At 37.5% G+C, this 22,574-nt stretch overlaps 1 protein-coding gene across 5 annotated transcripts in view; it reads left to right on the top strand.

Annotated features, from left to right (window-relative positions):
• Positions 1-12,697, top strand: part of C11H12orf42 (chromosome 11 C12orf42 homolog) — a 193,170-nt gene extending 180,473 nt beyond the window's left edge. For 4 of the 5 annotated variants that reach the window (XM_005572046.5, XM_005572047.5, XM_005572052.5 and 1 more), the window contains 2 exons: positions 6,561-6,932; positions 10,398-12,697. In XM_005572046.5, coding sequence (XP_005572103.3) covers positions 6,561-6,932; positions 10,398-10,846 — 821 coding nt within the window. In that variant the 3' untranslated portion in view covers positions 10,847-12,697. The remainder of the gene's footprint in view (positions 1-6,560; positions 6,933-10,397) is intronic. The other variant, XM_045365795.3, reaches the window with a different exon arrangement.
• The last annotated feature ends 9,877 nt before the right edge of the window (positions 12,698-22,574 follow it).

The raw sequence follows: 22,574 nt of genomic DNA, 5'->3' as shown, positions 1-22,574 counted from the left end.
TCATGATTTATCCTGAACTGCTTTGCAGCTCAAAGGGAATGAGAAGTTGTTTCTGTAAAATACATTCTTTATTTTATTGTACCTTGAACTCATCTGCCACAATATTACTTCAAATAAAATTGGCAACAGATGGAAGTCCTGTGCTGCAAAATAAGACACAGAGATGCTTACATATTAAAAGAACTGGTAAAACTTGAATATTCGGAAGAATCTTTTAACAACCAAAGCACCAAAAAAAAACCCCAAGTGTATCAGTAGTTGTGAAAAGTCATGCCCTTGTGTCAGTAGCCTGAGGACGCTGGAGGACACGGTTAAGAATGTTGGACCTCGAGAGGCGGATAGTTTAAACTCTGATCCTTCTCATTTTATTCATTGAAACTTTGGGCAATGTAGAGAGTACTAGACTTTTTAAAGATATCATTTCTTCTTCTGTATGTTAGAAATAATGCTCATAGCATTTTCTGTGGGCCAAGGCATGGACAATAGAGCAGGGCCTGGCCAATGGTCAGTGCCCAGCGTTTGTTAGCTGTTAGCACCATGATCACTTGCATCCACCTCACTTCATGAAGCCCAGTTCATGGGAGTCACGCATATCCTCTGGCACTACTGGCATTGATTGTGTAGTAGAAAACAAAGGTATCCCCAAATTTTAAGACCTGGATCCTAAACTCAGCTTCTTCACTGCCTAAGAAGGGGGTGTAACAAGACACTTCCTCTCTTTGAATCTGTTTCCTCCTCAGTAACATGAGTAAGCCAGAGAGTTTTTGTGAGGCTCAAGTGGAGTTACTGGTATGAAAACAAAATCTAAAGAAACATGCAAGTTGTAAAGGAGCAAATAATGCTGGTTTCTGAAATGAGGACCATCTATAGAAAGATACCTGAGGAGAAAGACTTTACCGATTTTATAGCTCTAGTGTATTCATGATTGTTTGACTGAACAAAAATGATAACAGCCCCTGAAATCTCTGATGAGTGACTGAGATCAGTAGCTCCCTGCCCTGATTATACGTTTTCATTGCTGAAAGACTTAGCATGAACAGATACTAGGGTCCCACTCTCAGTGATCGGTCAAGGATGGGAGCACATGTTTATATTTTTAAAAGCATGTCAGGTATTGTCTGATGTGCAGCCAGGATTGAGAAATACTGTATTCGATGCAAGAGATGTGTCACGTAACAAAAAGCACTGGACTTTAAGTCATGGGCTATGGATTTTGGCTCAAGTTGTCACTATCTAGAATGGTAGATTTGAAAAATTATAAATAATACTATTAATAAAAGCCATTGGAGATTGCAAAAGGACTTTCCATTTCCAACAGTCTGTTTCTGGTTGTTTAATGCCAAAACAACTGGTTGCTCTAGCCACTTAGGCAACCTGGTAGTTGTAGTTGTATCATAGAGGCAATCCAAAATTCATTCAGGGGTCTGAGAGACTAGAAGGTTCTGGTTTGCTGAAGTTCATTTTGCAATAAATCAGCTGATCAACTTAGTCTTAAAATGATCACTTCTATTGGCCTGAGTAATCATTGGGGTAGTACCTAGTATATGGTAGAAGCTATAAATATTGATTGAATTACTAAATAAATAAGCGCAGTCATCACCTGTCTCAACATCATACCTGGTGGCTTTAATAATTATTCCCTATACTTAAGTATAAGGAATACACACACACACGCACACACACACATAATGCCTGTTAATATTGCAAATACAAAGTTACTTTCTCTTCTGAGAAGCAGTGAAATCTTTAATGCACAGGTCATAAGATCCAGTTCCCTGGAGGTATTTAAACAGAGGTGGATATTGAAGTTGGTGGGGGCTCAGCCTCAGATGACTTTTAAGGTCTTTTTCAACCACAACTCCTGGAATGTGAAAGTGTATAAAGTACCTCAGGCCTTCCATCTTGTTCATGATATTTGAACAGCAGAACAAGGGCAGATAGAATGCTATTGGTTCTAGTGTTGTTTGTTTTCCTTTAAGATCAAGAGATCCAGTGCTACTGTTTTGAATAATTCTAAATGTTTCTCTGCATTTGGGAAAGCCTGCTAAATTTGTCTACCATTTCAAATTCTGGTAGACATTTTTTAAGATGAAATGAGGCAACCGATTAAAATGAAAATGAAAAGCCTAACGTTTTGGAGGTAGACCAGATTTCTAGAGTTCTAAAATCTGCTTGCGCACAGGGTTTGCAAATGCATTCCCACTGTTCAAAGCTGAATATTTATAAAATCATGTTCTGGAGTGAAGATTCTATGAAAGGAGGTAATTGATAGTGTGGCCTTTACAAGGCTGGCATAGGCCAAAGACACAAATTGGTGGCCTCTGATGATTCCAAGAGCAGTTGTGTTTTGTGTGTCTCACACTATGTTAAAAAAATCCAAAATGTTACCAACATTTAAAACTCAGAGGTTTTCACATGCATAAAAATATATATGTCTGCTTTTCCTGAAAATCTGGAAAGACTATTATGCATTGCTGTAAAGAAATACCTAAGACTGGGTCATTTACAAAGAAAAGAGATTTAATTGTCTCCTGAGAAGGGGAAATAGGCAAGTCCCATGGCAAAAGTAGGAGCAAGCGAGAGAGAGAGAGAGAGAGAGAGAGAGAGAGAGGGAGGGAGAGAGAGAGAGAGAGAGAGAAAGAGAGTAGGAGAGGAGGGGAGGAGGGGCCACACACTTTTAAAAGACCAGATCTCAGGATAACTCACTCACTGTCACAAGAACAGCACCAGAGTGATGGTGCTACACCATTCATGAGAAATCTGTCCCCATTATCCAGTCACCTCCTACCAGGGCCCACCTCCAACACTGAGGTTTGCAATTCAGCATGAGATTTGGGTGGGGTACAAATATACAAACTATATCAACTGTCTACAGTGGACCCACATTCTCTCATGGCAATAAAAGATAGGATCTGACGGTCTCTGGCCCCTTATACTGGGACATACCACCCCAGGGTATCCCCACTTGGACCCTTCTTTCATTTCTGTCATCCGCCTGGCCACTGAAGGCGTTTGCTTTGGTTTCCCCTCTCAGACAAAACTGTGACTCAGGAGGGCTGGCATGGCCAACACCCTTCTTGCCATTTGACTGTGCCTTGAATGCAGGGAATATATGTCTTGCTACAAGTTGTTACACTCCAGCACCGTTGCTTCTACTTGGTAGAACTCAAGAACTCTCAACTTATCCTGCTCCCATTTCATACCTACCAATTCCTGGTTTTCCCTCTTTTCTATCCCCCAAATCTGGGCACTTTTTTTTTCTTTTTTTTTTCTTTTTTTTTTTTAGTGAAAAGGGCTGGTATTAATAATTATGGTTGACCCCTGAACAAGGCAGGGGATAGGTGTTGACTGCTCATACAGTTGAAAATCTGCATATAATTTTTGACTCCCCCAAAACTTAGCTACTAGTAGTCTTCTGTTGACTGGAAGCTTATTGATAACATAAATAGTCGATTACCATATTTTTTGTATGTTATATGTATTATATACTTATAATACAATAAAGTAAGCTAGAGAAAAGAAAATGTTTTTAAGAAAATCGTAAAAAATATATTTACTATTCATTAAGCGGAAGTGGATCATCATAAAGGTCTTCAACTTTGTCTGCACGTTGAGTAGGCTGAGGAGGAGGAAAAAGAGGAGGGGTTGGTCTTGCTGCCTCAGGGGCAGCAGAAGCAGAAGAAAATTCCCATATAAGTGGACCTGCTCAATTCAAGGGTCAACTGTACTCTGGGACAACATGTGTAAACTGGAGCTATTGTAGGTGTAATAGTTTTCTAGGGCTGCTATAACAAAGCATCACAAGCCACCTGGCTTAAAACAACATAAATTTATTTTTTCACAATTCTGGAGACCAGAAGTCCAAATTTAGGTATCAGCAGGGTCTTCTCTTTCTGGAGATTCTGAAGGAGAAAGCCTTTCAGTGCCTCTTTCCTAGGTGTTGGTGGTTGTTGGTGGTACTTGGGGCTCCTTGGCTTGTAGGTACACCCCTCCAATCTCTGCCTTCCTTATCACATGATATTCTTCCTGCATGGCTGTGTCTCTGTTTTCTTTTCTTATTAGGACACCAGTCATATTGGATTAAGGACCACCATTTTAGCTTAATTATCTTTGCAAAGACCTGATTTCCAAATAAGGTTATAGGTTACAGGTTACAGGAGGTTAGGACCGCAACGTATCTTTTAAGGGACACAATTTATATCATAGCAAGCTAGGTCATTTGTTCATGCTACCTCAGGCCCAATGCCTTCCTGCAAATTGCCCTTTATTTGTCCAGACAAGTCTGCTCAACACCTCACCCAATCAGATCCCAAAGCTCTAAACACTTATCTTTCCTTATCCTGCTTCCTCCATGAATGATCTCATTCCATGTTACTGTTAGGCGACAGGTCATCTGATTAAATAAAGGTAAGGAATGCTAAACTACATTGACTCTCTAAAGTTTATCTGCACTGTCTAATTAAAGATGATTTCTGAATTATAAGAGTAAAACATATTCAGTGCATAAAATTTGAATATTACATAGAAGCTACCCAGAGTTTGAATTATACCTCTGAGAAGCAACTGTTAATTTGATTTTCTTCCAGTTTTTATTCTTTGCCTCTTAAAAGTCAAAATTGTATAATTTTATGTGTCGTTATAATTAAGCATTTTTTTCCATGTAAACTCTAGTATACTATATAATGTTAAATATTTGTTAAGTGTTTTCTAAATGCCAACTACTACCCTAAGTACTTTATGTGCATTATCTAATCTACTGTTAATAGTTATAATATTCTTAGTGGTAGATATGATCATTCCTATTTTACGAATGAGAAACTGAGGCAGAGTAAACCTAGAGAATTTTTTCTAGGCTACACAGCTAGTATTTCATAGAATCAGGATTCAACTCCAGCTCACCAAGCTTCAGAGCTTGCACTCACAGCACTGTGAAGAATATCTTAACTTAGAAACAAACCATAATTCGTTTTGATTTACACGGAAGCAAGAATCTCAAAAAGAATTGGCTTGGGTAATAAGGAAAAGGCAAATGAATCTTGTATCTTTTCATCCCTTTTACAGCACCCCTCTCCCCAAAAGAGATCTCAACACTCAAATCTCAATCCTACATTTGCATGCACACACAAGCACACACCTACACACACATGTGCGCACACATGCATGCCCCTCTACCATTCATCTAGTTGTAAATCTAGGGAATTATTCTTCCCTTTTTCTGTGTGCCTCTTCCTCCCATAATCAACCCACTACCAAATTGGCTAAGAAGCCAGATTTGCTTCTTAGATACATCTTTAAACTGTCTTATCTCCATCTCCTCCAGGTCACCATCACCGGTGGCAGGGAAATGTGGCATTGCACCAGCTCTGCTCATTAATATCTTTGACAGTTGGGAACTTTTTCTCCTATTTACTTTCTACTGAGAAGTTAGAAATGTAGATGTGAATGGTTTGAGTTGACACAGTACGCTGTCAGTTTCCCAATGGAAATGAATTAGGTAAAGGAACCCACATCAACTACTGGATAAGAATCAATGTGGGTGGTTTAGCTCTTTTCTGTCTGTGCTCTTTACAATATTCTAAGGCAGTTTTAAGCAATTGAGATTGTTTTTTACCTTCTGACAGTGCATCAAAAGGAGTGGCTTGAGCAGTCAATATTGGGCTATGGGGTTGACAGATCTGGATTCAAGTTGCAACTCGGCTAATTATTTGTGTGACCTTTAGCAAGCTACTTGCTGTAAGCCTGTATTGGTTTCTTAGGACCACTGTCATAAATTACCACAAAATTGGTGACTTAAAACAACAGAAATGTATACTCTCAGTTTGGAAAGCTACAAGTCTGAAATCAAGGTATTCACGGGTCTGTGCTTTTTCTGAAGCCCCTGGGGTAGGATCTTCCTTGTGGCTTCTTCCATCTCCTGGTCGCCCAGGTGTTCCTTGGCTTACAGCAGCATATCTCCAATATCTGTCCCCATCTTCACCTGGGTCTTCCCTCTGTGTCTTTGCCTTCACATGGCATTCTCTTGTGTGTCTCAGTTTCCTTTTCTTATAAGGACTCCAGTCTTATTAGATTATGGCTCACCCTAATCCAGAATGACTTCATCTTAATTTGGTGACCTATTTCCAAATAAGGTCACATGCACAGGTGCTGGGGGTGAAGACTTTAATATATCCTCTTTTGCAGGGAGGGGAGGGGGTGAACACAATTCAACCCATAAGCCTCAAAACTAGCTTTCTGACCTGTGCAAGAGAGATAATAATACTACCTGCTAGATATGGTTTTTGTGAGGATTCAGTGACACACATGTCTGGGCCCTCACACAGTACCTTCAACATAACCAGAACTCAGCACAAACATCCCCAGTCTTCTACCTCCCTTTCCAGACCCTCCCCTCCTCTTCTTCTCCTACTCAGCTACCCCAGTCTGTCATTTTTGTTTACTCAGAGTAGAAACACAAAACAAGCAACCATAAGTTTACATATTACCTGACTCCATCCTTCCTGCCATTAATTTAGCAGGTGTTTTTGGTGAATTTTTCAAACGAATGTGTTTACCTTTCACAGTGTTTCCAGAAAGGACTCAAAGTTCAGTGGCGTGTAAAAGACTACTTTGTACTTGCCAGTACATAGTCCCCAGGTCTTCTGTAAGCACAGCTTCTTTGGATGAAAAAAGCTGTGAAGAAGCCCATTCCTCTCCAGCACCATCTGGTGAAACTGATGAGGCCCCATTGATTTTCACTGCCAGTGGAGAAACTGAGGAGAGAGCCAGAGGAGCACCCAAGCAGGCTTGGAACAGTTCATTTTTGGAACAACTGGTACAAAAGCCTAGTTGGGCACACTCAGTAAATCCTGTTCACCTGGAGGCTCAGGGCATACACATCAATAGACACACAAGACCTAAGGCCCAGCCCTTGAGCAATCCCAAGAAAAATTCTGGTAAGTATCACATTGTGGTTACTGATTCTCCTTGTTTCAACTGGTCACATTTTGTTTTCAACTTCAATATAAACAGAAAAAATAATGATTTCATGGCCAGTCCTATTCTAGAAGGTACCACAAGAACTACAGTAGCCAGTCCTCAATGAAAGTCTGCTTGTTGCCAAGTACTATATTGGAGGAGAGAACAGGTGTGAGTCGATGACAGATAATTTGATGATTCAGTTATTGCACCTGACAATGACAGCTATTATCATCACAATTCCAGCCCCACTTATTAAGCTTTCACCATGTGCCAGACACTGTGCTGGGCATTTTATATTATTTTATGAAATCTTAATATAATATTCAGGCAGATCATACTATTATCCCCATTTTACAGACAAGGAAGTTGTGAATTCATAGCACAAGATATAGGAGGAATGGTTCAAAGTAAGGACATGGCCCAGAAGGGATAAGTTTTGGAACCAGAAAGAACTGTGCTCAAATATCAGCTCTCTCCCATCTCAGCTCTGTAACCATTATCAAGTCCCATAAATGTTTTTGCAACCCAGTTTTTTCATCTGTAAAAAATGACAATTATTACTTCAAATGATTTATATAAATAAAATTTCCTGAACATAGTAAGGACTTAATGGGGGTGGTGATGATGGTCGTGGTACTTATGGTGCTGATGTTCAGACTGGAGGAGAGAAAATCTAAGGAAAAAAAAATGTGGATCTCCAAATATTCCAAGAGCTGTCATGTAGAAGAGGGATGAGACTAATGTTACATACTCTTCTCATTTATAGCAAGCTTGTCCGACTCATGGCCTATGGCTTTGTATGTGGCCCAACACAAATTCGTAAACTTTCTGAAAACATGAGATTATTTGTGCGTTGTTTTTTTTTTTTTTTTTTTTTTTTTTTCCTCATTAGCTATCATCAGTGTTAGTGTATTTTATTTATGGCCCAAACAAGACACTTTTTTTCTTCCTATGTGGCCCAGGGAAGCCAAAAGATTGGACAGCCCTGCTTTATAGGGACCTTTTGAGGTAGGTTCCCTCCACATGTTTGTACAGTTTGTTTAAATTTACTAGAAGACAAAAGAGATAGATTTTGACTCAATACAAAGGAGAACTTTCTTTGAACTAGAAGAGAATATACTGCATGGGCTGGAAGTGCTCAAGCAGGGGGCTGGGAGACCTTCTTCCAGAAAGGCTATGTCAGAGATTCCTTTGTTTCTGGGAGCTGGGCCTGGTGATGAGAAACAGAAGATGCTGGTTGGCTAACACTTTTGAATTCTTACTATGAACAAGGCAATATGTTGAAATTGGAATGTATATCTTCAGTTTTGATCCACATGACTCTCCTCTGAGATAGAAACTGTTATTTTCCTATGATTTAGTGCAGAATCCAGGTCAGAGTATTTCTAGATCCAGGTTCTAAATATGACTATAGTGACTCTTGAGCACTGAGCACTTGCCATGTACTTGATGCTCAACATTTTGTCAGGTTCTTTCCTCCAATTCTTAGCTAGTTTCCTTTCTCATTTCAAGTCTGACTTGCAATGTCACCTACTTAGCTCTTTCTCAAATTCCTGTCTCAGTTTAATTTTCATCATAGGATTTATTTACCAGCTGGCACTTAAAATTTATTCATTCACTTACTTGTTAGTCTGCTTCTCCTCCCTACTTTTTATCGCCTGCCATGTTCCCTTTGTATCCCCAAGGTCTAGAATACTGCTGAGCACATACTGGGCATTCAGATATTATTAAATGAATGAACAAACCTAATCTCACTAGCAACCCTGTGAAGTAGGTAATATAACTCCCATATTTCGGGTAAGGACAAAGAGACTTAGGCCAGGTCGTGTGCCAAGATTGGAATCTATGAAGTCCTGACCCCAGAGCTTTATTTCATTATACCACACTGTCCCTTTAAGATAGTTTGTTGCAAAATGTATCATTACTAAATTGCTTTCAGGGAAAGACATTTCTATCTTTTTTTTTTTTGACTCAAAACATAGGAAAGCATATCCTGTCTAGGTCATGCCCTATTGCTCCAAACTCCAAAGCTACATCAGTGTTCTCTAGTGGATTTTTCTTGCACTGAATATTGTTGGCAGTGAATGGTCCATCTGACAGGGCCAGAAATCCAAATCAACAGCTATTAAGCACCTAGTGTTCACAAAGCAACACGCTTGAAAGTTTTCATTTACTTGGAGATATTAAAATGCCATTCTACCTTTATTTCAGGAAGTGATTCCTGCATTGGAGAATTCAGATTCACAAAAAAATTTTCACTGTTTGACTTGGGCATGTGACATGTGCAGAGGGAGGTACTCAGTACATACTAGGCATAGAACAGAGTGTAATGAACTAAACTGAATTACATAAAGATTGACTGACTGACTGACAACCACTGTTAGGAAGGTACTATTCATTTTAATTCTTTTATGTATTTTTTGAATTTCGGAATGATCTGAGTTGCTCCAAATATTCTAGACATCTATATGCTATTAAAAACCTTTTGAAAGCTTCTAGAAAGTGATTTAAACACATAAATTATCTTAAGTCCCTACTGAAGAATTGGACTTTAATTTGTGTAGGTCAATGGGCAGAATTTCTCAGGTAAAAGCTCCATGATTTATATATGTATTTATATATAAATCTTGAAGTTTATATATGCAATATATTAGATAATATGGAAGTTTATATATATATGAACATGTAGGTAAATATATGCATGTGAATATATATATATATTCACACACACATATAGCAGTCTTGGCTATGTTGTAAGAAAACCACATCTTTTGTATGGAAAAATTATTTTGTTGGGCAAAGAAAGAGAAAAATCAAACTTATTAGTATTAGTGGATATGTGTGTGTTATGTAGACCCAGTCTTAGGTTAATTTACTGTTTGTTTTAATCTTCAGCTGGTTTGAAGTTTCCAATAAAACTAATTAAGTAACAGCCTTTTGTTTTTTTAAAAAATCATCAGTTGACAGTCTACAGGGACTGTAGACACATTTGCTTTCACATATCCATTAATAACTCCACTTGACCATTTTCCATGCACAAACTTTCCCCTCATTTAGAAGTTCGAGCCCTATTTTAGCCACCGATTCTTCTGTGTCTCTCTCTTTGGGGGTTTTGAACAGTTTTCCTTGAAATAGAAAGTTTTCTGAGGATTATGCAAAAGCTATATATATATTGAGGCGTTGGGGAGGTGGTTTCAAAGAACAGGAAGGGAATAGATAGCATTTTTGTTTTCCTCGATAAATATGGGGAGGCAGGTGAGGATCATGTCAGGGTTTTATTTATTTATTTATTTATTTATTTATTTATTTATTTATTTATCTTTCCCCTCTGAGCACATTACAAATGTCGATTTCTCAGATGTCCAGTTGTCGCGGGGGCGCGGTGTGGTCCCGCACACTTGAGCCTCATCTCTGTCCTGCTTTCCTGCTTTGCCTTCCAGGTTCCACCGCCAGACCTTTCACTGCCATCGGCCTCTGCAGGAGGAGCCAGACCCCCTGCGCCCTGCAGAGCGCCGGCCCGAGTAACGCAGAGCTGGAGCCGAAGGAGAGGATGGCAGCCCCAGCAGGCTCTCAGGCACACCCCGACATCCAAAGCAGACTCCTGGGCGCGTCCGGAAATCCCGTCGGAAGAGGCGCGGTTGCCATGGCGCCGGAGATGCTCCCCAAGCATCCTCATCCCCCGCGGGGCAGGAGGCCTCGGGCGGACACCTCCCTCCATGGCAATCTGGCAGGAGCGCCCCTTCCTCTGCTGGCCGGTGCTTCCACCCATTTCCCCTCCAAGAGGTTAATAAAGGTTTGCTCCTCAGCACCCCCCCGCCCAACCCGGCGTTTCCATACGGTTTGTTCACAGGCCCTTTCTAGGCCGGTGGTGAATGCTCACTTACATTGACCGCTGCGAGGGAATTGTTCGGCGAGTGCTGCCCATCTTCAAATCAATGCCTGCTCAGAACAACAGAAAGGGCCTCAGATGTACTGGTTTCCACAGAACCATTGTTAGGCTTTTGTGAAGCATTTTTGAACCTAATAAATAATGTCAAAAGTCCGTAGCGCAGCCAAAAATGTTCCTTTTGAAGCATCTCTAATAGTATTTTTGTTCTGCGGTGTCTCCCAGTGTTACAAAGAATTTGTGCCTCACAATAGGGATGGGGTATATCGCGTGCCACTTTGCAACGTGCCTCGTGGGATTGTGAGGACCCCTCTTTGTTTTGCTTTCGCAGGTAAACGGTTTCACTTGCCAACTTCGCCTTTAGCTTAAGGATGTTTTCTAAGGGCCTTTAGAATTTCTAAACAGCGATTGGGAAAACATAATTGAATGTCTGTAATTTAATAATTTACATGAAATTGATTACTCCTGATGTGCCCAGGGGAATTTTTCATGTCGTATTAAGGGTTTAATGTTAGAAATCTGAAGCTGGGCACTAGTTTGAGGCCCTGAAACACTTGGAACCAAGTTTAATGTAAAAGAGGTGCTGAATTTGCTGATTTGTAATACAAAATACTGGAGCAGCTTAGGGAACCTTTTATCAAACTGGTAATTTTAGGCAATACCTTTTATTTTGTTTAATATAGCAGCTTTTCATCATGATGGGATGCTGATGCCAACTTTATCAATTGATTTTATGAGTTTAGGTTTTCTCTTTTTAATATAGTGGGGGTTTTTTTCCCTTCAGAAACAAAGAGAAGTCAATGTGACCGATATGCTTATATGCAGTTTTGCACTCAAGTTCCTTGGAATTTTCCCACAAGCTTAGATTCACAGAGTTTGATAGATGGAGGTTGTCAAATCTTACTGCATTTAAAAAACTTTTTTTTTGCTTTAGTTCAGCTTAATAGATGTAGTATGATTACATTTAAGACAGCATAATGTCTCAAGTCCAAATTTAAGTCTCAAGGTTTTGAGAGGAATGAAGTGTTATCAGCAATAACTTCCTAACATTTAAGAGTCTGTTTAGTCCTTTGGAGACTGAAGACTGTTTACTTTTTTTTTTTTTTTTTAATATTAGCATGCTTTAGGAATAATGCACTTTAAAGAAAAATGGTATCCCTAAACTTTAGAGCTTTCTTGGTTCCAGATTAATATGATTTTTATAATAAATATGCTTTTATTTTATTTATTAATATGGTTTTATTATAAGACAATGTACAGGTTATCAATGTTGATTTTTGTGGTTTCTTGAAGATATACTGGCATCTGCTCACCAGAGTTCATGTGACAATCATAAATTCAACTTCATGCCATTTGGTTGGAGATTAAGTGTGTAGGCAAACTCATGGACTTACATAGAAGTTTGATTCTGGGATATTTTAATTTGCTATTTAATTATGAGTTAACACAACTGATGTTTTTAGGTCAAGAAATCATTAAGTTATTTTAAAATAATTAAGCAAAAATTTGTAATGGTCAATTTCAAGAATAGAAAATGTACTTGATGTAATAGATGGATTCCTTCAACTGTAGAAGTGCAAATGACTGAATTTATTAAAAATGCAAAACAGAAGGAGAGATCTTGTTCAGAATTCAGAAAAGGAATACAGGCTACAGATATAAAATATGTTGTATTCTAAAGAAGTTCCCCAAAGTGTTTTGTGAAACACTGGTGTAAGAAAGATAGTTTGTGAAATGGAGGGTCCATAGATAAATATGTCTGAGAGACGCCCACTATGCATGCTCTTAGAGAGTCATAGTAACATTAGGTCCCTGAGAAATCCCATAATTAAAAAAATCCGATAAACTCTGTTTAACCCAATGTCTAGCAACCTTATTTAATCATGGAATCCTGATAGATTGGTGTGTGTGTATATACATATACGTGTTTTTGAAAAAATCCTATCAGTACTTTGTACCACCAGTGTCCTATGCAACACACTTGGGAAAACATTGCTCAGAACTCTGTTCTAAATACACCAAAGTCTCTGTAGATTTGTAGGGTTCAAAGTAAGGATTTCTTTTCACATTAGTGAGGTAAAAATCAGGGCTAAAGAAAGAAGCACTTTGAGACCCTATTCTTCCTTGGAGCAGTGTAATGAACTGTCTCTGTTTATTTGTCCTCATTTTGGATGCACATGTCTGGGAGAAAATTAGTTGATCCAGCCCTGATCATGCTCTTTAGTGATGGATGAGAAGCATTTTCAACTCTGTCATCGTCATGGGCTGGAGGTCCTTTGGAATGACAGCTTCTTTTGTACTATAACTTAGACACAAATGCACCAAGGTAAATGTAGTGAATTCTTTACTAATACCATTTGTTCTGAAAGCAGCGCTAAATTAAGCAGTCATAACCGAGGATGAATCCATTTAAGGAAATAAATAATATATTTTTATATGTAGCACAGGCAGTGAGGACTAGAATGAGGCCCTATTGTGTAAAATAATTGTTTCACAGGTTCTGAGTTACAGTTTGACTTTATTTCTTTTGTGGTTTGACTTATGGTTATGTGGCATTACCACATACTATAAGTATCTTTAAAGAACATAATATGCCACTTCATAGAAAAATATTTTTATGAAAGTTGCATTAGAAAATAAATATTGACAAATATAAAAATTTGGTGCATTGAAGAAACCAAGTATTTAGGATAGTCTGTAGTGAATAATGTTTACAAATAAGGACTCTTTATAATATATAAAATAATAATTATAACAGCTAATATTTATTGTGTATTACACTAGAATCTGTCCTGTTTAACATGTATTAATTCATTTAGTCCTTATAATGGCTTCATGAAGTAGTTACTATCATCTCCATTTCATAGATAAAGTAGCTTCATCTTTAATGATAATAATGATAACATATACATACATATACAAATATGTTTTAAAAAACTGTATGTTATTTTATATATGGTGCTGTATTATACAATATGTTATGAAAGCTAGTATATATGCATATATGAATATGTTTGTGTTCCACCTACATCTATAAATCAGTTTTTATACCCTGCTGTTGGTACATAAGTGAGGTGAGAATAGAGACTCTACTCACATCCCATCACCTCCTGATTATATAGTAGAGAACTAGAAGTGATAATTATGGGTTGACAACATAGCATACATTTGAACATTTGAACACTCTGAAGAACAAAGCATAAGAGATTATTGTCAGATAGTTCTTTTTATTTGAAACAACATTATCCCTGTGAATGAAGGCTCAGAAAATAAGGGAAGGAGAGGTTGTTTTGAGGTTTACAAAAGATGGCAGCACTTTTAAGATTATTGGAGCTGACCAAAATCAGACTTGTGAAAGACATGGGATATTGTAGTGGGAGCATTAAGGAAAAAGCTAAGGTACTGGGGCTGACCCAGATCTCAGGAGCCAAGGGTGCATTCCTATAAATGTGACCTGAACTCAGCGTCACTCCTACCACTTGGACAGAGTGTCTTCGCTGTTAAATTGGGATTACACGTTTTGTTTACTGCATAGGATAACTTGGGGACCAAATTTGCTATTAAATAAAAGCATTTTGAAAAGTAAGAGTGGTATACAAATTCAAATCATTATTTTATGACTAATATAAACAATAATTAGTACATATATTATCATTATTTATGCAGGGCTGATATAAGAGGTTATAGATCTAACTGCCTTATACTGACATTGAGCACTATTTCTGCTGTCTGTGTCATCATGTTCCTCTCTAAGAAGTTTTTATATACTATATCCTTTACCTTCATTCCAATACTGTGAGGTCAGGAGTAGTATCCCATTTACCAATGAGGAAACTGAAACATAGGGAGACAAAGCAATTTGGCCAATGACTACCTCCATCACTCATGCTCACAAACATTACACTACAATGTCTTATTCAAAGCAAGTTATATGTTAAAAAAAAAAAGAACAATGTATGCAGTTGATGAATTTACAAACTATTCCATGCAGAACCTCCAATTTAGAAAAGTTCAGATTGGGTACAGGATGCCATGTGGTATCCTCCAAATGTGATCTTCTAGTTCAGCTCTCTATAAAAGACTCTAAAACTACCCAGAAAAGGGAAGGGATAAGATAATGTTTTTGTAACTACAAATGTCATGTTGAGGATTTGAAGTCACACAGGGACACAGGAAAGAGGTTGTTGTCAAGAGAAGACTCAACCTCAATAAAAATGCTCCAGCCTTTACCATGGAGTAATATGTAGCCATAAAAAAGAATGAGATGATGTCCTTTGCAGGAACATGGATGGAGCTGGAGGCCATTATCCTTAGCAAACTGACACAGGAACAGAAAACCAAATACCCCATGTTCCTAGTTATAAGTGGAAGCTAAATTATGAGAACACGTGGACACATACAGGGAAACAACACACACTGGGGCCTTTTGGAGAGTGGAGGGTGGAGGATGGGAAGAGGGAGAGGATCAGGAAAAATAACTAATGGGTATTGTTATGCCTAATACCTGGGTTATGACATAATCTGTACAACAAACCCCCATGACACAAGTTTACCTGTGTAACAAGCCTGCACATGTATCCCTGAACTTAAAAAAAAAGAAAAATGCTTCAGAATTCTTAAGGTGTGTGGGGTCCCTCTTGCACAATCCAAGGTTTTTTTTTCTTTCCTTTTTTTTTCTGCCATGTTTAGGCTTCCCACTCCTGCTTCCTCCATACTCCCATGCTCTGTGTTTTCCCTCCTCTATGGGAATCAATCTGATTTTGTAAGTCGTGATATTGAGAGATATTGAGATCATGAAGTGTTAATTGGGTCCTTACCATCCTAGGTACTCTGAGAGAGATTTGAGAAATTTGATTCAACTCAACCAATAGGTATTGTGCTCATCACGTGCAAGGCACTGGCCTTGGTGCTGGGGATGTCTACTGAAAAGGACACGGTCTTCTTCCTTGACTAGCTCAACCTAGTGCAAGGCTTAGTTCTTTCATTTATTCATTCTAAAATATTTACTGAACATCTGCTATGTGCTGGATATGTTTTACTGGAGACAGAATAGTGAAGAGCCATTTTAATTAAGTGAGACCTAGATAGTGAAACATGAAATAATGGCACAATGATATTTAAGTCCTTTGATGATCATCCTTTAGCCACAATTGTGAGACCCAAAATTTCTGAAAATTTGAAGTTCATTTTTCTGTCAATTATGAGCCAAACTGAATACGTGAATATTCTCACTTTGTGGGAATATTCATGTATTTCAGTGAAGATGTAATAATATATTTGATTATGTAGTTCAGCCTTGGACCCCCACGGAAAGTGTTAAACAACACGTGATTTATGCACCATTCCATAATATGTAGCTTACGGCCGTAACATAGAAAAAATTCTAAATTCTGAACTCAACCAGCCTGGAGGGTTTTGAAAAAAAGGATTTTGAAGTTTTAAAGTGAATAAGTGCAGTAGAAAGTTAGAGAAGGGAGGGATCAGTTCTGGTTGGAATAATCATCAAAGGCTTCCTGTAGAAGAATTTGAACTTGATTTTGGAGTGTGGAGGATTTAAAGGGACAAAATAGTGGATAAAATGGAAGTAGCAACCAGGGACTGATCAACTTTCATGGTACCTGAAGCTTATACGTTTTGAGGGGAGCTCTTTCAGGAATAGAATACAACATTATAAATATAGTTGGGTAGAAGAAAGGGTCCTTACAAATAAAGGACCCTTCAGCTCATTTTATTTGTTTTTAAATAAATCCATCTCTGAGTAAGGCAAAAGACATGGGAATTTACCTTATAAAGTGAAATATACCTGCAGATCTATGTTGATTCATGGAGGAGAGAAAGAGGAAACCAAAGATGGGTTCCTGAAAGGGAGGGGAATTAATCTTATTTATTTTCTTTTTGAATTGTTTGAGATTTTGGAAATTGATAGCCAAAACAAGACATCTTTTTAAAAAATTTGGGCATAGTGGCTTTTGGAAAATAGTCTAAAGAGATTTTAAAGAATGAATCAATTTTTCATTGAATTCACTTCAATGAATTCTATGGTATTTTTCAGAGTGAGTGGCCTTTGTTAGTTTTCTCATGTTTGACTCTATAGCTAGTCAATTGCTAACATTTAAATATTTGTCAATCATAATTATTTTAATGTAGTTAAATGGAAAACTCTTTAAAGAAGAGAAAAAGCTGCATTTCATTTTGAAGTTTACCTTTTTAATAGACTAGGAATATATTTTCTTTAGATTTTGGAATATATGCATGAATTTCAAAATATATTTAAAGATGAATACTTTAAAATTAAAATGGAGATTTCAGTCTTACTACTAGTCACTATACATAGCAATACTCTTTTCCAAAGCATTTTCAAAGCTATACATAATAATTTATATTTACTAAAAAGAATAGTGACATCACTGAGTGGTGTTAAGAATCAATAAAAGTAACTAAGTAATACTGATAGTGTTGATTGCGTCCTTACTGTATGTTAGGCACTCTTCTGGTTCCTTTATTGCAGAATCCCTGCTTCCTTCCTCCTTTCTTTCTTTTGGTCTTCTTTTTTTGTTTTTAAACCACAAAGATTTGATTATTATTCTTGCTTGGTTACTTTTATTTATTTATTTTAACAGCTTTATTGAGACATATTTATATATCATATAATTCACCCATTTTAAGTGTTCAGTTCATGAGTTTTTTGTATATTCACAGGTATGTGAATTTGAATAGAAACCCTATACCCTTTAGCTGATACCCTGCTTTCCTCTGTTACACCCAGCCCCAAGCAACCATTATTATACATTGTCTCTATAGATGTCCCTGTTCTGGACATTTAATATGAATGAAATCATATAATATGTGGTCTTTTGTGACTGACTTCTTTCACTTAACATGACTTTTTAAGGTTCATCCATATCGTATTGCATGCCAGTACTTCCTTCTTTTTAATGGTCAAATAATATTCTACTGTATGGACATACCACATTTTGTTTATCCATTGATTGGTTAATGGACATTAGGGCTGTGTCCACCTTTTGACTATTATGAATAATGCTACTATCAACACTCATGTACCAGTTTTTGTGTGGACATAAGTTTTCCTTTCTCTTGCATGCAGTGCTGCAGTAGGAGATCAGCAGGACTTGTTTTCCAAGTACCAGTCATGACCCCATTGATCAAAACAAGATCTGGTTAAAGCAGGATGCAGTAAAGAAACCAGCCAAAACCAGCTAAAATCAAGATGGTAACCTCTAGTTGCTCTCACTGCTCATTATACACTAATTATAATAGGGTAACATGGTAAAAGACACTCCCACCGGTGCCATGACAGTTTACAAATGTCATGGAAATGCCCAGAAGTTACCTTATATGGTTTAAAAGGGGAGGAATCCTCAAGTCTGGGGACTCCCCACTCCTTTTCTAGAAAATCTGTGAATAATTCGCCCCTTATTTAGCATGTGTTTAAGAAGTAGCTATTAAGTGTAGCTAGCCAGCAATCTGTGAGTGCTACTCTGCCTATGGGGTAGCCCTGCTCTGTCTATGGAGCAGCCATTTTCCTGTGCTCTGTTGCTCTAATAAACTTGCTTTGCTTTCACTCCTCTGTCAGCTTGTTCTTGAATTCTTTGCTGCATGAAACCAACAACTGCCCTGGGCTGAGGCCCAATTTTCGGATTCCCCTGCATTGGTATCTCCTTTAATTTTGCCAATACTTCTATGGCGTATTGTTGTTATCCTCTTCTACACAACAGGAAACTCAGAATAAAGAGGTTACTTGTCCAAAGTCACGCAGTCTGTTCAAGGCAGAGCTGGACTGTAAGCCCAGGCAGACTGACCAGAATTTGCCGTGCGCCTTTTCTCCGTATCAGAATTTCTCAGATGGGCTTCTAAGTTTTCTTTACTTAGGATATCTAAGAAGTTGCACAAAAGTCTGCTGTTTAAATATACCCACCTACCTCTAGCCATTTGCCAATCATCTGACTAAATACTATATTTTCTTTTTTAAATAACATTTTATAAACTTAGGGGTGCAAATGCAGTTGTGTTACATGCATGTGAGGCATAGTGGTGAACGCTGGGCTTTTAGTACATCCATCACCTGAGTAGTGTACATTGAACTCAATAGGTAGCATTTCATCCCTCACTCCCCTCCAACCCTTCCACCCTTTAGAATCTCCAGTGTTCATTACTCCACTTTGTATGTCCATTCTACACATGTTTTCTAAAGGGCATCCAGAAAATAGAATTCTTAAAAATATATAGCACGCATGGAATTAACACCACTTACATATTTTACATTTTTTTTTTTTTTATTTTTAAACCAAATTTTCTTACTTTGCCCTAAATTGCACTTACCTTTCTATACTGTGTGGGTGGATATTAGAATGGCAAATACCATCCCCAAACTGTCTATTAATTAATCCTCTTGGGGTAAGTTCCCTCCCCACTTAATTCTTTGGGATGAAATCAGAAATCAGTATTGTGTGTCAGTTCCTTCCTTCCCACACCTCCTCTAGGTTAAAGTTGAATTCTTTGAGATCAAGATTTTTTGTGTGTGTGACTTTAACAATGTTCTCTTCACATGTCCTTGCATAGGCTCAACAATTGCTTGTTGACCCATTTTAACCTCTTTTGAGCGTCATCTTCAAAGTGTAACTGTCCTTGACAATGAAAGAGACCTTCCTATTGTCTGGTCCTTCCAGGCAATCTTTAGCATGGAGCTCAATGGCTTTCAGATGGAGGAGTTGGCTAGAGGAAGAAGACAAAGTAAGCTGTTGTTCCTGAGTGACTTTGCTAAAGTTTCCCTTTTCTCTCTTAGAATGGTGCATTTCTATAGAAGATGACAGACGTTTTGACAGGTGCAATATGCTTTGAACTGTTGTGTCTGATAATTCTTTTGTCTTGGGTTTTCCCAGAAGAGTGGTACATCTTAGGATGCTAATATGCATATTGTTTGCTTTTCATTTAGTGTGGTGAAGCCGTCCTTCTTGCTTTCCTTCCACTTCTCTCTTTAGACCCTCTGCCTGCATGTCACTAACCCAGATGGGGAGGCAGACATTAGAGCAGAAACCTTTCTCCTACCCTTCCTTCCCCTTTTCCTCCTCAAAATGGAAATCACTTTTTGCATAGTCTTCTCATTGTTTACAAAAAGACAGAGAAAAAAAGAAATTACCAAAAGGCATTAAGAAAAAGCAGAAATTATCTTTAGCTTAATAACCTAATGAAAACCACTGTTTACATTTTGGAGCATATCCTTTCATACATTTTTCTTAGCATATTCACATATAGAACTATTTGTGCAGGAATGAACTCTTACTACACACATTGTTCCATAAGCTGTTTTTTCCCTCTTAACAATGAACTGTTGACATCTTTGCAATATCAACAAACAGTGATCTACATTAGCATTTTAAACACCTACAGAATCTTTTATTGCATCATTGTAGTATAATTTAATTAACCAATTCATTATTTTGGGACATTTTAATTATTTGCAAATTTCACTATAGGAAATATTTTTATGAAGAGTTTGATGAATATAGTTTAAGTACAATTGTTATCTACTCTTCTAATTACTTTTATAATGTGAATTCCTAAGGTTTAACTTTTGGTATCTTTTCTGTCCGAAAATATTCCTAATTATTTTGTCTGATATGCTCTTTGACTCACAGAACTTAAAAAAATGATGATATTAGTTAGGAAATATTTGGTCCAAAACAAAAATGGACATCAGAGATCCTAAATAACATGACTTTGCCCCTTTGTTTTCTCATGATGAATTAGATCTACACAGATTTTTCTGCTTTGGTGTAAATGTGGTAGAATTTTTATCCGACAAATTAGAGGACTTCTCTTCAGGTACTAAGACTGGGGGCTTCCAAATATGTAATATATTAGTACTACCTGTTCTATGTCAAACCGATAAGATAATAGAACCTTAACACTGCTCAATTTGTTTTTTCAAGTGATATTATGTGTATTTCTATTAAATGTGATTGTTGTCCAACACCTTGTTCCAATTATGTCTAAAAACAACACACTGAACCAAGATACGAGGAAATTGTTTATAAAAGAAAGTAAAAATAGCCCTGCTCTTTGTAATGAGTGATTTTACATTTTTTTTTCAAGTTTATGTTATTCTTTAGTACTAAAAATTTCTAGAATCTGGCAAAGAATGAACTAATAAATAGGGAGTTCAGGATTTGGGGTTTTTGCTAATAAAAAATAGTTATAGGAGATTTTGAGATGTTTATCCATCATTCAGAACCTTCTGAAGACACTCTGACTTACAAATAAAGCATCTTGCCATGTAAGCAGTATCGGGGGACGTGAATGAAAGGCAAAATCTTTTACAAGTCTGACATAGTGGGATGTGGTTTGCAGAGCATCTGAAAAAATAAAAATATTGTGCTCTGTGGAAAATGATGGGATATAACATCTGTGTTTTGGATTAAGAAAGGATGAAATTATATTTAAATGTTTATTAAAAGTGACAGGTAAAAGTACTTGCAGTTTTCAAACAAGGACACATTAAACAAGGTAAGGTGCTAAATGTAATTTTTATTTATAACTTGGTACTTTCTTGTAAACTCTATGATCAATTTACCCTGTGTATTTGGTGAGTCCTACTCCTCATTTACCAACACTCACTAGATTTTCTTTGTTTTACTCAGACTCTACACAATTTGTACTGAATTCTCATTATGAAAAATCAACTGAGATTGTAACTTCTGTTAAGTTACAAAATCCCTTATACTTTAGTTTATGCAGCAGGACACCAGGAGTTCGGAGTGCTGTGGGTCATGTGATCAATTGACCTCTATCTGGGTTCTGTGACTCTGCCTAGTAACAATTGATTAATGGTGTATGGTAACTTTGGGAGAATATCTCATCAGTTCCCCTGAGTTTGAAGACTTCCTCATTATCTTGGGCCTTTCACTGCTGCCCTTAGAAAATTTTACTCACAAATTAGGTTGAACAAAGTCTTCTCAAAGAAATTATTTTCGCTGTTTGGTCATCAGGGAGCAGAAGGCTTGATGGTCATTTACAGCATTGAAATAGGGAGGCAAGTGGCCATTAGAAAGCGGGGACATCATTCAGGCTTCCTTCTTTGCTCCAGCTCCAGGCTTTCAGAAGAAGCAATGTAACAAAAACTATCACTCCAGTGACAAGTTGGTCTCAAACTTTCTCTCTCTCTCTCTCTCTCTCTCTCTCTCTCTCTTTCTCTCTCCTCTGTGTGTCTGTGTGTGTAAGTTTAGAATTTCTGATTTTTGTTATGGGATAGAGGTTATGAGCACATTTATTTATTGAGATTTAGCATTCAGTAGCTACCTGAGTTCATGACAGGCACTGTTGGTCTTTTATCCAATATCTGTTCTCCTCTTATTAACAGAATTTCAGTTTTGTTTGGGGCAACAGTGTACTAGGTTTAAAATATTCTAATCTTCATACTTTTTTGTAGCTGGAGTCTCTTATTAACCTGTTCTAGTCAACTGGATGTAAACAGAACTCTACTGGAAAAGCTATCATTTTCCTGATTAAAAGAAATGAATTCAGCTGGTTTGTTCTTTGTCCCTTGTTATTTTCTCTTCTTCCTGCCATGACAAATGCAGTGGTCGAATGTGGAGCAGCTATTTCCTGACCGTGAGGATAACAACCATATGCTAAGAATAGTGCAACCGGAAGCTTGCACTATTATATTATAACTTGGTACTTTCTTGTAAACTCTATGATCATGAGTTCATAG

The sequence above is a fragment of the Macaca fascicularis genome, chromosome 11, assembly GCF_037993035.2.
Source record: "Macaca fascicularis isolate 582-1 chromosome 11, T2T-MFA8v1.1".
Lineage (NCBI taxonomy): Eukaryota > Metazoa > Chordata > Mammalia > Primates > Cercopithecidae > Macaca > Macaca fascicularis.
Note: the sequence above shows the minus strand (reverse complement) of the source record. Positions and strands in the feature narration are given on the sequence as shown.